The 14,644-nt window shown below is 32.5% G+C and overlaps 1 protein-coding gene across 3 annotated transcripts in view; it reads left to right on the top strand.

The window, feature by feature from the left end:
- The window catches only part of CEP83 (centrosomal protein 83), a 109,534-nt gene that overhangs the window by 28,429 nt on the left and 66,461 nt on the right, over nt 1–14,644 (top strand). For 2 of the 3 annotated variants that reach the window (XM_052000496.1, XM_052000494.1), the window contains exons 2-3: nt 12,335–12,610; nt 14,072–14,222. In XM_052000496.1, the coding sequence (XP_051856456.1) occupies nt 12,438–12,610; nt 14,072–14,222 (324 nt within the window). In that variant the 5' untranslated portion in view covers nt 12,335–12,437. Of the gene's footprint in view, nt 1–12,334; nt 12,611–14,071; nt 14,223–14,644 lie in introns of those variants that run through there. The other variant, XM_052000495.1, reaches the window with a different exon arrangement.

The raw sequence follows: 14,644 nt of genomic DNA, 5'->3' as shown, positions 1-14,644 counted from the left end.
TGAAACAGTTGATTAAGTAAAAGAAAAGATAAATACTTAACTTTGATTGCACCAGCATTTTGTCGCATTCAAAAGTTGACATTGACATTGCTGCTGTTACTGTATAAAAGCTTCTTCTGGTTCTTTTTCTTCATTTTCCATTACCTCATGTTTTTTCATGTTTCTCTAAATTGTGCTAGTACATATATTGAACCTGTTCTTTAGTTACCCTTTCCACTTCCCAGAGAGCCATCATGTAAAACAATTTTTTTTTAAATGAAAAAGAAGGAAAAATTCATTAAAATCATCAGTATATTTGAAAACTCTGAAAATATATTCAGTGTATCACTCCTTTGGATGACCTGTCTCTTCAAAAGAGTAGGATTTTTTTTTTTTTTTTGTATTTCTCCTTTGAAGACATGCTTTTTCTTTGTAATTTTTTCAAATTAATTTTTGTGATGGTTTCTTCATTTACATTTGTTGTAGTAGAATAGATTTTTTTTTTGGCTCTGCTTACTTAATTATGCATCAGTTCATGTAAATCCATGTTTCTCAATATTCATTATATTTGTTGGTTTTTTTATGGTATAGTAATATTTAGTTGCAACCATAAACCACAATTTTGCCATTCCCCACTTAAAGGATATCCACTTTATGGTCTTTTATTGTTATTGTTATTATTATCAGGTCTTTTATTATTATAAGAGTGCTTCTATGAGTTGTTGGCAACTAGTGTCATACACCTATTTTGTCACTTCCTCATTGAAGTCTATAATACACAAAATGATGAAGAACCCTTGATTATGGCCATTCGTCTTTTGGATTGTAAGTTTCCTGAAGGCAGGGACTACTTCTGTTTTTCTTCTTTTTTTTTCCCTCCATAGTGCCTTGGTAATGTGTTGCAGAAATTGATAATTATGTGTTCAGTGTTTGTTGAAATAATGAATCCAACCCGGTATTGTCCATGAAGAACTGGTGCTGAGAATGGTCAGTCATCTGATGCAACATCCCAAATTCCTGAATTATCAGGAAAGATTCCGTACTGTTTATTATCTGTTACTTAATGAGGAAAAGAAGGGAACATTTTAGATTTTAGCCATAAGAGTTAAGACAAAAAGGGCTTTCTGACTCACCCTGAGTTTACCATAAAATTTAATTAAATAGAACAACTGATTTTTCAAGATTTCTTGGTAATCAAAGTTTTACTGTTCTTGCCTGCTAAAAAAGTTTTGGAGCCACTTCCATTACATGAGGGAGAACATTGTAGTCTGCACACCCTCAGTTTTCATGAACTTTGAGGCTGGTAAAGACTTAAGACACATTAGCCTGGTATGTAGGACAGCTTGGACTGCCTTCATCTTGGGCTGTCAAATGACAACTGTTCTCAGACTTTCATAATTTATTTCATATACTTTAGATTGAATTGTAATTACACCTTTAATTCCATATTTCTTTCATAAAAATAAAAATACTGAAACTAGACAGTTCAGTTATAGGAATTGAATAACATTTTAATGCATGATCATCAGTTGTTTGATTGTTAGCCATTTTAATGTTTTTTTTTTTTTTCTCTTACCATCTTCCTACTAACCATTTTAATATGTATCCTTTTCCCTTTCTCTTATCTTGTCTTCCTCATTCTTTTCCAGAATCACAGTTGTAGGTACCTGGCATTTTACTAAGTTATGAAATTACATGCTTCCAGGATGTTTCAAGAGTTGTGGCAGGATGTCAAGTTTTGTGATGCCTAAGTCATTTGCAGTGGACTAATTGAAGACTAATCTAGAATGATCTTGCTACTCTCTGCCCCCCTTACTTATACTTCCCCCATAATGTTCATTTTTTCCCTTCTCCTGCTTTTATATTTACAAATAAAGTAATGCCCAGGGCAGATTATAACTGGATTATTAATATCTTTAGATAAGAAGTACTCACTTTTCTGTCATGTAGTATTTAAAGCAGTGTTTTGAAATGTGTAAAGACGTAGCATGTGTTTTTTAATGGAATGTGTTTTGGAACCTTTCCATGAGCATCAGCAGCTGTGCTCTTAGAATATTTTGAATTACCATACTTTTGGGCAGACATTGTATCGTTGCTTCAGAAATACAGACTCCCATGAAAAAGAAAATGCTATGTATGGGTCCCTGTAGAAACAAAACTAGTAAAGAAAAGTACTGGGATCAGAAAAAGAACTACATCTCTGCCTGTGTGCATTGTTTCTAAGAAGATACTGGTTGGAAAGAAAAGTAGAGAGGAACTAAGAAGGCACCAATGTGCCAAGACTTTCTTTAAACTGTATCTCAATCACCTCTAACTTCTATAAAGTTCATTGTGATTAGCAATATTGATTTCCTAAAACATCAGCATAATTATAGGATATTAGATTATAGAGCTAAAAGGAACCAGACCTTTCTTTTTAATTATATTGTAATATATAAATGATGTACATTTTAATCATCATTCTATTTTAAATCCTCTGTTCAGTTATAACCTCTTTTAAGAATTTCAAGTATCTCAGAAAATGATATGTATTCCAGGAGTGATGGATACGTGCATAATGTTAGTTTTAGAGAGCCTTGCTTTAGTCTAAAGTCAAGTATCAATCACAGTACTATTAAATTGAAATATTTATTGAGTATTTGCATTGTGCAGAGCATTATACTGCATATAAAAGGGGAAATATAGAGATTAGAAAAATATAGATTCTGCCTTTAAAGGATCTTACATTCCATTCTTGGGAAATTAGATAAGTACACAGATAACTGTAGTGTTAAGGTAGGATATGAAATGAAAGTTCTGGAAGATCAGAGGAGAAGTCCTGTCTAGTTGGGAAGATCAAAAAGGACTTCATGAAGGACATAGCATTTACACTGGATTTTGAAGGATAGATATGTAGAGGAAGTAAAGGAAGGTGGAAGGAAGACATTAAAAAACATGAGGAGAGAAAATAAGGAATTGGATGGCTGAATTTAGCTAGAACCTGTAGTTTTAGCTACGTGTGGAAGAATAGAATAGGCATCTGAATACTTGTTGATTGACAGTATGTATAGAGAATTAGTTGGAGGAAAGGCTTAAGTAATACATATTAAATAATATAGTTTGAATGTAGCCTGTGCTGTAGATAGTAGAAAATCATCACATTAAAGTTTTTTTGGGTTGAGGGAATAATATGATTGGAGTTATGTTTAAGGAATATTAATCTGAATAGTGCATTAGACTGATTAAAAGGGCTGGAGACCTAAATCTTCGGTCTCCAGCCCTTTTAATCAGAGATTCCTGTAGTTGAGTTCAAATCCAGCTTCAGATACTGACTGTGTGACCCTTAACTTCTTCCTGCTTCAATTCCCTTATCTGTAAAATGGAAATAATAATATTTACTTCTCAGTAAATAGTAATAATAATATTTACTTCACCACCTTGTGGTGGGTATAAAATTGGATAAAGTATTTTCTTAACTTTAAGGTATTTTATAAATGTTAGCTAATATAGTCACAAAAAATACTTGGTATTTATATTATATTTGGAGTCAGAGGATGTGATCCCAAATCCCTATGCTGCTACTTATTACTTTTGTGATCCCTAGTAAGTAACTTGACTTCTTTGGTCTTCAGTTTTCTCTTCTATAAAAGAAAGGCTTAGGATTAGATGATTTGTAAGGTTCTTCCAGTTCTAAGATTGTGAAGCTATGTATCTATTAAATTTTTAGTAGTTTTAAATTGCACTAAGCTTTTGGGAATGCTCTATGTTCATGTGTCTTTGAGATCAATATGTTTTGCTTACATAGAGATCATGCTTTTTTTTTTCTTTTTTTTTTGTCAGTAAGCATTTGTTGAACATTTATTATGTAAAGGTCCTATATGTACATGATAAGTAGAATTTTATTTTATTTCATTTTTTATTATTATAGCTTTTTATTTACAAGATTTATGCATGGGTAATTTTTCAGCATTGACCCTTGTAAAACCTTCTGATTTGCAACTTTTCCCCTCCTTCCCCCCACCCTCTACTCCAGATGGCAGGTATATCAGTCCATGTTAAATATGTTAAAGTCTATGTTAAATACAATATATGTATACATATCCATAGTTGTTTTATTGCACAAGAAAAATTGGACTTAGAAATAAGGTAAAATTAACCTGAGAAGGAAATAAAAAATGCAAGTGGAGAAAAACAGAGGGATTGGAAATGCTAGATCATGCTTTCTTTTAATGTTCTTTGTTTTTGCTTTCTTCTTCTAAATTATCATTTATTTCCATGTATTTATATTCCCATTCAGTTATATTTTCTTTTGTTTCTTTAGTAAAACTTGCTACCTGGATTAAAGTTTTTCTATTCTATCAGTTGTTTCTGTTGTGCAGGTCAGAAATTCTGTTTTCATAATTCTTATTTCTCTTTTAAACATCTGGAACATCCTGTTATGGTACCATAGTTTTTTGGGAATATGTAGAAGCCTCTGCCTCATCAAGTATTAATTCATCTTCCTTAACTATATTATTTAAACCTTTCCTCATTCATATATGTCTGAATTTTCTTACTTGATCTGAAGACCATATTTACCCTATTCCTTTTGATTTTAGTTTTCTTTCCCATTGGTTTGTCTGCTTGTATTCAAGGACTTTAATTGAGTTTTCTTCCTTCTGGGATCGCTAGTAATTTCAATATTTTCTCTTTATTTTTCCTCTGTTGCTCACTTTCTGGATCTCAAATTGTCTCAACTTTCTCATTTCTCAAAAAACTGATGATTCCCCAACTGATAAATAAAGGTTATGAACAGGCAGTTTTCAGACAAAGAAATCAAAGTAATTGATAGTGATATGAAAAAATGCTCCAAATCATTTTCAATTAAATCAATTAGATATCACTTCATACCTCTAAGATTGGCTGATGTGATTTAAAAAAAAAAGAAAAATGATAAATGTTGGAGGGGATATGGGAAAACTGTTGGTCAAATTATGAAGTAATTCAACCATTCTGGACAGCAATTTTGGAACCTTGTCTAAATGGTTATAAAACTGTACATCCCCTGTAATCCAGTAATACCATTTCTGGGTTGGTATCCCAGAGTAATTTTTTTTAAAGGAAAAGAATCTATTTTTAAAATTATTTTTAATAGTATTTTATTTTTCCAAATACATGTAAAGATAGTTTTCAACATTTACCTTTGCAAAACCTTTTCTTCCAAATTTTTCTTTCTCTCCCCCAAGATAGCAAGCAATCAATATATATTAAACATATGCAATTCTTCTAAACATATTTATTTCTCATATTATGAAAGAAAAATCTGATCAAATGGTGGGGAAAAAATGAGAAAAAAAGCAAACAAAAAAATAAAAAGGTGAAAATACTGTTAGTCTCCATAGTTCTCTCTTTGGATGCAGATGGCATTTTTCATCCCAAGTCTATTGGAATAGTCTTGGATCATCACATTGCTGAGGAGAGCCAACTCCATCACAGTTGATCATCACATAATCTTGCTGCTACTTTGTGAAATGTTCTCTTAGTTTTGCTTACTTTATTCAGCATCAGTTCATGTAAGTCTTTTCAAGCTTTTCTGAAACCAGTCTGTTCATCATTTTTTATAGAACAATAATATTCCATACCATTCCATACATACCATAACTCATTCAGCTATTACCCAACTTAAGGACATCTACTCAGTTTCCAATTCCTTGCCACTACAAAAAGGACTGCTACCAATATTTTTGCACATGTAGGTTCTTTTCCCTTTTATGTGATCTCTTTGGATACAGACCCAATAGAGACACTGCTGCATCAAAACATATACATAGTTTACAGCCCCTTGGACATAGTTCCAAATTGCTTTCCAGAATGGTTGGATCAGTTCACAACTCCACCAACAATGCATGTGTCCCAGTTTTCCTCCTCCAGCATTTATCATTATCTTGTCATCTTAGCAAATCTGAGAGATGTGAAGTAGTACTTCAGAGTTATCTTAATTTGCATTTCGTTAATCAACAGTGATTTAGAGCATTTTTTTCATAACTAGAAATGGCTTTAATTTCTTTGATAATTATCATTGATCACTTCATAATATCTTTTAACCATTTATCAATTGGGGAATAATTATTATAAATGTGAATCCGTTTTCTCTATTTTAGAAATGAGGTGAAAAGGATCTATTTGTACAAAAATATTTATAGCAGCTCTTTTTGTGGTGGCTAATAATTGGAAATGGAGAGAATGTCCATTAATTAGGGAATGGCTAAACAAGCTGTGGTATATGCTTTTGATGGAATATTACTGTGATACAAAAAAATGAGAAGCAGGATGATTTCAGAAAATCAGAAAAAACTGATGCAAATTGAAGTGAACAGAACAAGAGAGCCTTATACAGAGAACAACAATATTGTATGATGAATTGTGAATGACTTAGCTCTTTTGAGCAATAAAGTGATCCAAGACACTAGTCCAAAGAACTAATAGTGAAGCATACTATCTGTCTCCAGAGAAAAAAGTAATATTGACTGAATATACACTAAAGAATATTATTTTCTCTTTATTTTCTCCTTTCCTTCCTTCTTTCTTTCCCTCCTTCTCTTTCCTCCTTTCCTTTTTTCCTCCCTCTCTCCTTCCCTTTCTCCCTCTCTCCCTTTTTTCCTCCCTACCTTCTCTCTTCCTTCCTTCCTTTCCCTCCCTCCCTCATTTCTTCCCCTCCCCTCCCTTTCTGTCTACTTTCCTTCTCTCCCTTCCTCTTCCTCTCCTTTCTTCCTCTCTCTATGTCTCTCTCGTTATCTTGTTTGAATTTTCTTGTACAGAATGACTAATATTGAAATGTTTTATGTGATGCACATGTATAATCTATATTGCATTGCTGCTTCTCAGGAAGGAGTCAAAGAGAAATAAATTTTGAAATTCAAGACTTAGAAGAAAAGTTAAAAAGTTGTTTTACCCTGTAATTGGGGAGAAAAATAAATTTTTTTAAAAAAAAAGTGTCTCAACTTCCTCCTTTGTTGGACAGTAACAATTCTGTAAGGGCTCCTTTCCAAGTGACTTCCAAAGTGAAACAGAAATAGCCCCAGTTGAATACTTAAATCTTTCTCTCAGGTTTAGTGAAGAGCCACACAAGTCATTCTCTTTGTTCCCCCATTCTTTGACTATCCTGTATTGTGGCACAGAGAAATGAGAAGAAAAAAGGAAGGAGGGGGCATAGCAGTATCAGTGTCAGTTGAGTTGAAAGCTGCAAAAGTTTTTCCTTTGCTAGAGATACCCCTTAACACTTCTAGGCAATGGATGAAGTATTGGCCCTACAGTCAGGAAGACCTGTAGCCCTGGACAAATCATTGTAAAGAGGTTGGAGAGAAAATCTAAGAGATGACAAGGAAAGAAAATCTAAGGCTTCTGATTATCAAAGATGAGGTTGGTCAAAGATAGAGTGATATTCAAAGAATTAAGACCTCAAGAACTGGATTGGATAAGTATTGAAATGGTGGATCTGGAGATAATAGAGAATGACACAGGCAGTGATTTTGGATAGACTTAGGACAAAAAGTAAATACAATACTATAAGGGATTTGGACAAGAAAGCTACAGCAGACTTTGAACAGTAAAAGGACCTAGATATTAAATTAATTTATAACTTAAAACTTCAGTTTGTCTTTTTCCTTTAATTAGTCCATATTATATTATTATTCTAACACTCAGTGTCAGATGGTTTTGAAATTAACTATACTTACAAGGTTGGGACCATTTTGTTAAGCCAGCTAGATGGTGTCATAGTGGATAGAGGATAGTAGAGGATAGTAGATAGATAGGCTTGTGGCTTCTGACACTTACTAGACTCTGATCAAGTCATTCTAATTTGCCTTCAGTTAGAGAAGGTAATGGCAAACCAGTTACTTATCTTTGCCAAGGAAACCTCATAATGGGTCATGGAGAGGCAGACACAACTGAAATGACTAAATAACAAAAACCTAATGATGCTTTCTTAAGTAATTTTAGAGTTTCACTCAAATGATATACCTGAAAGTGGAAAATGATCCTTTTTGTACAATCCATATGTCTATCTATATAAATTTCTGTGGGAAGTCCTGGTATTACTTTTCATAAAATTCTTAAAAAAAAAAAAAAAAAGCCATGTAGTTGACTTTGACCTTGTGAAGACATTTAATTAAATTCCTGTGCTTCCAGGCAGGCAGGACTTGAACCAATCCTGTAAGTCATTTCAGGCAAATAGTTTTCAGTTCTTTAGTATCCCTAGAGGAAAAAAAGAAAGGTTCTGTAACCTCTCTTGGTAATGCAACTCATAACTCTTACTTTTAGTCAGGAAGTTCTTTCAAATGTCTAGTCTAAAATCCTCCTGCTGTAATTCAAATCTCTATTCATATTCTTTGTTCGTGGAAATAGAGAACAATTTCTGATTGAGTATATTGATATTATATTCTGTTGCTAATTGTTTCATGATAAGCCTTCTCCTAAAAATTAAAAAAAAACAACAATAACTAAACAGACTCCTGTGAATTAAAACATGGAAGCAGAAAAGTGAGCTACAATTAAAGGACAGTGAGCATCTAATTTGAGAGAAGTAGAAGATAATAGAAGGATAGTGGGAAGTAAGACTGGAAAAGTAAGATTAGTGGAGGGCTCTGAAAGCCAACTTGAGATATTTTGATGTTATGCTATATAGGCATTGAATGTTTGATGTAGTATTCATGGAATCAATCTATAAGCATTAAGTACCAACAGTATGCCAGGGATTTATTTCATATCCAAAGACAAAGACAAAAATGAAATGTTCCTTGCTCTCAAGAAACTTGTAGTTTATTGGGTGAGAAAACTCATATCCAAGTATATGCAAAATTAATACAATGTGATTGGAGGGGGAAGGAGATTGGCAGTTGGGAGAATTAGGAGGTAAATGAGACTTAAAGAAGATACTGGAGATAAACTTTGAAGAAATCCTAAAAGGCAGAGATGTGGGAGAGAAAATGCATTTTAGGAATAGGAATGATTTTGTAGAAAGCCACAAAGATTGGAAATATGGTGTATTGTGTGAGGGGACAGCAAGAAAACTGATTTGGCTGAACTTCAGTTTAAACACTCTTTAGAGTGCCGAATAATAAGAAGTTTGGAAAGTTAAGTTGGAGCCAGGTTATGAAGGTTTTTAAACCTTGAGTTGGAGAGAATTACAAAACTTGATTGGGTCTGTTACAAATTTATATCTAATCCCAACTATGCCCCCACTGTAGCAAGTCAGTCTCTTTACTCTCCTCCCTGATTAATTCTTAATGGAACTTCCCAAAGTAGTGTTCTTTGGACTTTGATTGAGACAGTCCAAAAGCTTTGGAAATGGCAATGCTTCCAAGCTAGTAGTACCCTTGGCCATCTTCCTGGGAAACAAGTTTTGTGGAGATGTGTTCTGGTGATGGCTCCTCTAAGGATTGAGACTCAAAGGGGAAAGTTCTTGCCACCAAAGTCCTTGGCTCTATCATAGGGCTTAACATCAGAAAGGAATAGGATTTTATCAGGGGAAAGGATATTAAAGAAGAGCCATCTCCATATGACTTGAAGGTGAAAATTTCCCTAAGTGTTGTGTATGCCCCTCTCCCCACCTCTTTAGATGAGAGTTCCAAGGGAGTAAAATTTATTTTCCTTATTTGTATTCCCAGATTTTAGCAAGGTATTTTGCATATAGCAAGCCTTTAATAAAGGCATGATTTGTTCACTCATTCATCCTCTACTATATCTCTCCTATCATTCTCATTTTTTCTCTTACTTCCCCAAATGCATGCCCTCACCACTTCTAGTGTAGATTATTTGCTATAGCATCCTAATTTGATCTCCTTGTTTTTCCAGTCTATTCTCCACATATCTGCCAAAGTGATATTCCTATAAACAACATTCTGACCCTGTCATTTCCCTACTCAGTATACACCAGTGACCTTATAAATGGTATCTAGGATCAAATATTACTTTTTTGATACTTAAAACTCTTCACTGGCCCCAGCCTACCTTTCTAGTCTTAGTATACCTTGAGCTTTTTCCTGAAGTCTGCTGTTCTGCCAAATTACACTTCTTGCTATTCCTTATATCTGACACTCTATCTTAATATCTCTCTCTGCCTTTTGCCTGGCTCCCTCTCATGCTTGGAATGTACTCTCCCTCATTTCTACCTCTTAAAATCACGGGGTTCCTTCAAAATTTAACTCAAGTACTGTGGTTATCTGTATGTAGTGAGCTTTTGCTTATCTTTCTCTGTCCCAGAACTTTCCACACCCCTCTCCCAATTTAAACAAATACTTAGTATTTATTTTACATATGTGATATATGGATATTTAAGTCACTTTCTGTGAAAATTCCAGATTACTTTCCAAAGTAGTTGGACTACTTGAAAACTATTATATGTGTATGATTATGCCTGTTTTTTTTTTTTTTTTTCCACAACTCCTTCAACACCGCCTATTCCATCTTTTGTTTTCTTTGTCAGTCTCCTGGGTCTAAGGTGAAATCTCAAATGTATTTTGTTGTGCATTTCTTTTCTTGGTGACAGGGAATATTTTAATATAGTCATTAATACTTTGCTGTTCTTTTTTTTAAGGGACAAATTCTTTTTAAAAATTTAAAATTTTTAGATTTGAAAATTAAGAGCATTAATTTAGCTTACACTACTTGAAGTTTTAAACTTGACATTTTTGTGGTAGAGTAAGGACATTTTGTCTAAGAAAATAATGGCAACTTCTGGTACCATTACACATACTTTGTGTGGCCTAGTAAGACTAAGGAAAGTAAAGTCCTAAGATCTTTTCTTAGATACAGGAGAAATTTGACTGTGATATGGGAAAGAATGTCAGTATACATATTGATTGTGATGGTATATGGTGTGGTATATTACTGATAGAGGAGAAAGACATTCTGAAAAAAATGAAAGACATTGGTGAAGCATTTGTAGTTGTAGCCACAAAGACAGTGTTTCCATTAATCTAGGCTAGATGGGGAAAGGTACCTCTCTCCCCAATTTAATTAAGTCTTTTTTTTTTGCGGGGAGGGGGGGAGGGGAGGTTTCCTATCTCATAAAAACAATTTCTGTTTTGAAGTTAAAAATAATGAAGTTAAGGTACTCAAAGATTAATTTCATATCTTTACTAGAATGTCTATTTTGTCGGAAAAGATACTGCATTCACTTTGACTATCGCATTTTAGTTATGCGATTTATATAAATATCTGGGGTTTAATGGTTATAAAGCATAGATTTTCTTCATCTAAGTTAGACTTTTACTTACTAAAATGAATAATATCTATGATTTTTTCTCATTGGCATTTGTTTAAAAATAATGAAACAGCTTTGTCTCTTAAAATTACTGATAGATTTTATGGTTTATCTCAATAATTGGGTGATGGTAAATATGTGCATTAGAAAAGATAATGTTGATATTCCAGGTGTTCAAAAGGTACATTTGAAAAGTTAAGATACAAGTTTAACATGGGAGGAAGGAGTAAAGTGGCCTTAAAGGATTTTTTTTTTCCCTAGACTATTAAAACACAATTTTATGAAAAACTAAGCTAAGTCTGATTTAGTTTAAAAGTGTTCTATAATATACTAATATTGAGCTCACTTTTGAGAACATACATATTTCGAATAGGGTGGAGGATTAATTGTTGGATTGGACAGGCCAACGGCAGTCTTAGGAAAAAAGGGTGGCTTAGGATAAAACTGTTACTAAAGAAAATTGATGTCTGGAAAAATGTTAAATGGATTAAAGAAAAACTAAGAAAATTTTAATTGAATATTTTCCGTTTTTAAGATCTAATTTTTTACAGTAAAGTGTCTTTTTGCCATTTTAATTAAAAAAAAAAAGCTTTTCATTTGTTTATAAATGAGGTTGACTAAACTAAAAATTATAAAATTACACATGAATTTGTTGAAGATTTTCACCTTTTCATTTTACTATGATCCCCTTTGCTTTTTAAAAAAGTGATCTTTTATAACTTTTGAAAATTATAAATGTAATGCCTCAAATTTTACAACCTTGACTATATATGTGTATGTGTATATATATGTAAACAAAAAATACTCCCTAAAAGAAAAGAAATAGTACTTCCCTTGATTGTGTGCCCCCAAACTCCTCTCCTTTGTGAAAAGTCCCCCTTTTTTTACATGATAGTCTTGTACTTTTTTTCCTAAAAAAAGGATTGTATCTTTGTTTTAATATTACCTTCTCTTCCTATAAATACTGGGCATGCTTTCTTTTGAATAGAGACATTAATAGTTTATTTTTATGTAAATGGTAAAAAAGAAGAGATGGAGGGTAATTTTATAAAGTAAAAATTATTAAATAGTATAATACTGAAGAAACTTTGAATGAATCAAACACTAAATTAAGTGTTTTTGTCTGTGCAGGTATCATTTGGCCACCTGGGATTTTGCCAGAGAGAGAAAGTGGTGGGAAATATTTCTGGAAAGAATACTGAAGGTGTTAGGCTGAGCCAAATTTTGTTTTTATATGGTTGTCAACTCACTAACCAATATGGATGCTTTTGCCAACATTTTTCCTCCTGATGGAGAAAGTGGGCTGCCACATACATATTCAGAGGTCCAGAAATTGTTAATTGATGAAAAATTTCGATGTGAACATCATAAAAATAATTACCAGTTTTTGAAAACTGAACACTCAAGGTAAGTTGCTTTCAAATTTTAATTATTTTCTTTTAACATTTTAACCTATTAAAAGTATTTGCTTGAAAATTCATATTATTTTGTTAAAGTAATAATTAAACTAAAAGTAAAATTATCTTATTTTCTAGGATAAGATTTTTATTATTATTCTTTGTATGTCACATTTATTTCCAAATATATCTACCCTTCCCCCTCCCTTTATCCCAACAGGCTAAGTCTTGTAACAAAGATATAAAAACAGAAAGAAAGAAAAGTAGTTCAGCAAAAATGATCATAATCTGACTGTATATAAAAATATATCTATTTCCCATCCTTTGTCAGCCATCTCAGTTGCAGTGAAGGAGCTTCGTTTTTTCAGTTCTTTTGAACTAAACTTTATCATTCTACAGCATTTAGTTGTTTTTTATTCTTGCCATTTACATTGTTATAATACATGTTGTCTTCCTGGATCTACTTATTTCACTCTGCATCAGTTCCTAGATATCTTCCTAGGTTTTTCTGAATTCTTCAAATAACATAGTTTCTTATGGTACATTAATGCTCCGCTGCATTTATATACTACAATTTGTTTAGCCATTCCCCAGTTAATAGTCATCTACTTTGTTTCCATTTCTTTGCTACTACATAAGGAGCTTTAATTAAAACTTTAGTGTATAGGATTCATCTCAGAAACAAAGTGGTATGGACATTTTAGTCACTTCCTTAACATAATTCCAAATTGTTTTCTAGACTGATTAGACCAATTTGCAGCTTTGCCAACAGTGTAATAGTGTTCTTGTCTTTCCAAAGTGCTTCTAGTACTAACTGTTTCTTTTGCCATCTTTGCCAGTTTGCTAGATGGATGGTAAAACTTTAAGGTCTATTTTGATTTGCTTTTTTTTAAATAATAAGTGATTTGTTGCAGTCTTATGCATGGCCATTAAACATTTGCAATTCTTTTGGGAACTATGAGTTTTCATAATTTGACTATCCATTAGGGAATGGCTTTTGTTTTAATACAGTATATATATATCTTGGATATCAGATGCTTATCAGTTATTTGATGGAAATTTTTTTTCCTCAATTGAGTATTTTCTTATTCTTAGGTTAAAGTTTTTGAAAAGTTGTCTTTAATTTATTAAAATAGTGACCCTTAGCTATGTTGTGTGCTAGATGATGTTTACAATCAGGTGTGTCTTGTCTTTTTTTTTTTTTTTTCTTCACCTTTTCATGGAAAAAAAAGCTAAAAAGAAAAAAGATCTGTTTTTATATAGGTAATCATACATGCTTTTCCTAAGTGAAATTCCTTTAGAAATAATTATTGGGCTTAGAAATTAAGTGAAATACAGTGAAGAAAAAAAAATTACTTGGCTATTTCCTTCTCTAATGTTGATTTGCCTTAACATAAAGCAATGCCATTAGAAAGGCAGTAGAAAATGACATTGACTCTCGAGTCTTTTTTTCTTGCTTTTTAAAAATCAGATTACAGGAGGAATACAGAAAGTCACAAAATGAAGTCAAGGAACTCTTAAGTGAAAAACAAACTCTTCAGGAAAAATTTCAACTGCTTCTTGGTGAATTAAGAAAAGAATTACTAGAGAAAACTAAAGAATTAGAAAATTGGAAAATGCAGGTGAGAAAACAGATTTGAGATATTTGCTACAAATAGTTAATTTGTTCCTAAAAAGCAAAATGGTTTATATAAAAGTAGCATATGGTAGCATATGCAAGTATAATAATTTGTTAAAACATTTTTTTCATAGTATAATGAGCCTTGATTCGGCACTTGATTCACTTGTACATCTTTAGGCAGTATAATTGAGGCTTGCATTTTTTTTTTAAATTTACATAGCTTTTTATTTACAAGATATATGCATGGGTAATTTTTTTCACCATTGACAATTGCCAAACCTTTTGTTCTAATTTTTCCCCTCCTCCCCACCCTCTCCCCCAAAAGGCAGATAGACCAATGCATGTTAAATATCTTAAAGTATATGTTAAATACAATATATGTATATATATCCATATAGTTATTTTGCTGCACAAAAAGAATCA

Source organism: Antechinus flavipes, chromosome 5 (genome assembly GCF_016432865.1).
Source record: "Antechinus flavipes isolate AdamAnt ecotype Samford, QLD, Australia chromosome 5, AdamAnt_v2, whole genome shotgun sequence".
Lineage (NCBI taxonomy): Eukaryota > Metazoa > Chordata > Mammalia > Dasyuromorphia > Dasyuridae > Antechinus > Antechinus flavipes.
The sequence above is the reverse complement of the archived record's forward strand: the minus strand, read 5'-3'. Positions and strand labels throughout refer to the sequence as shown.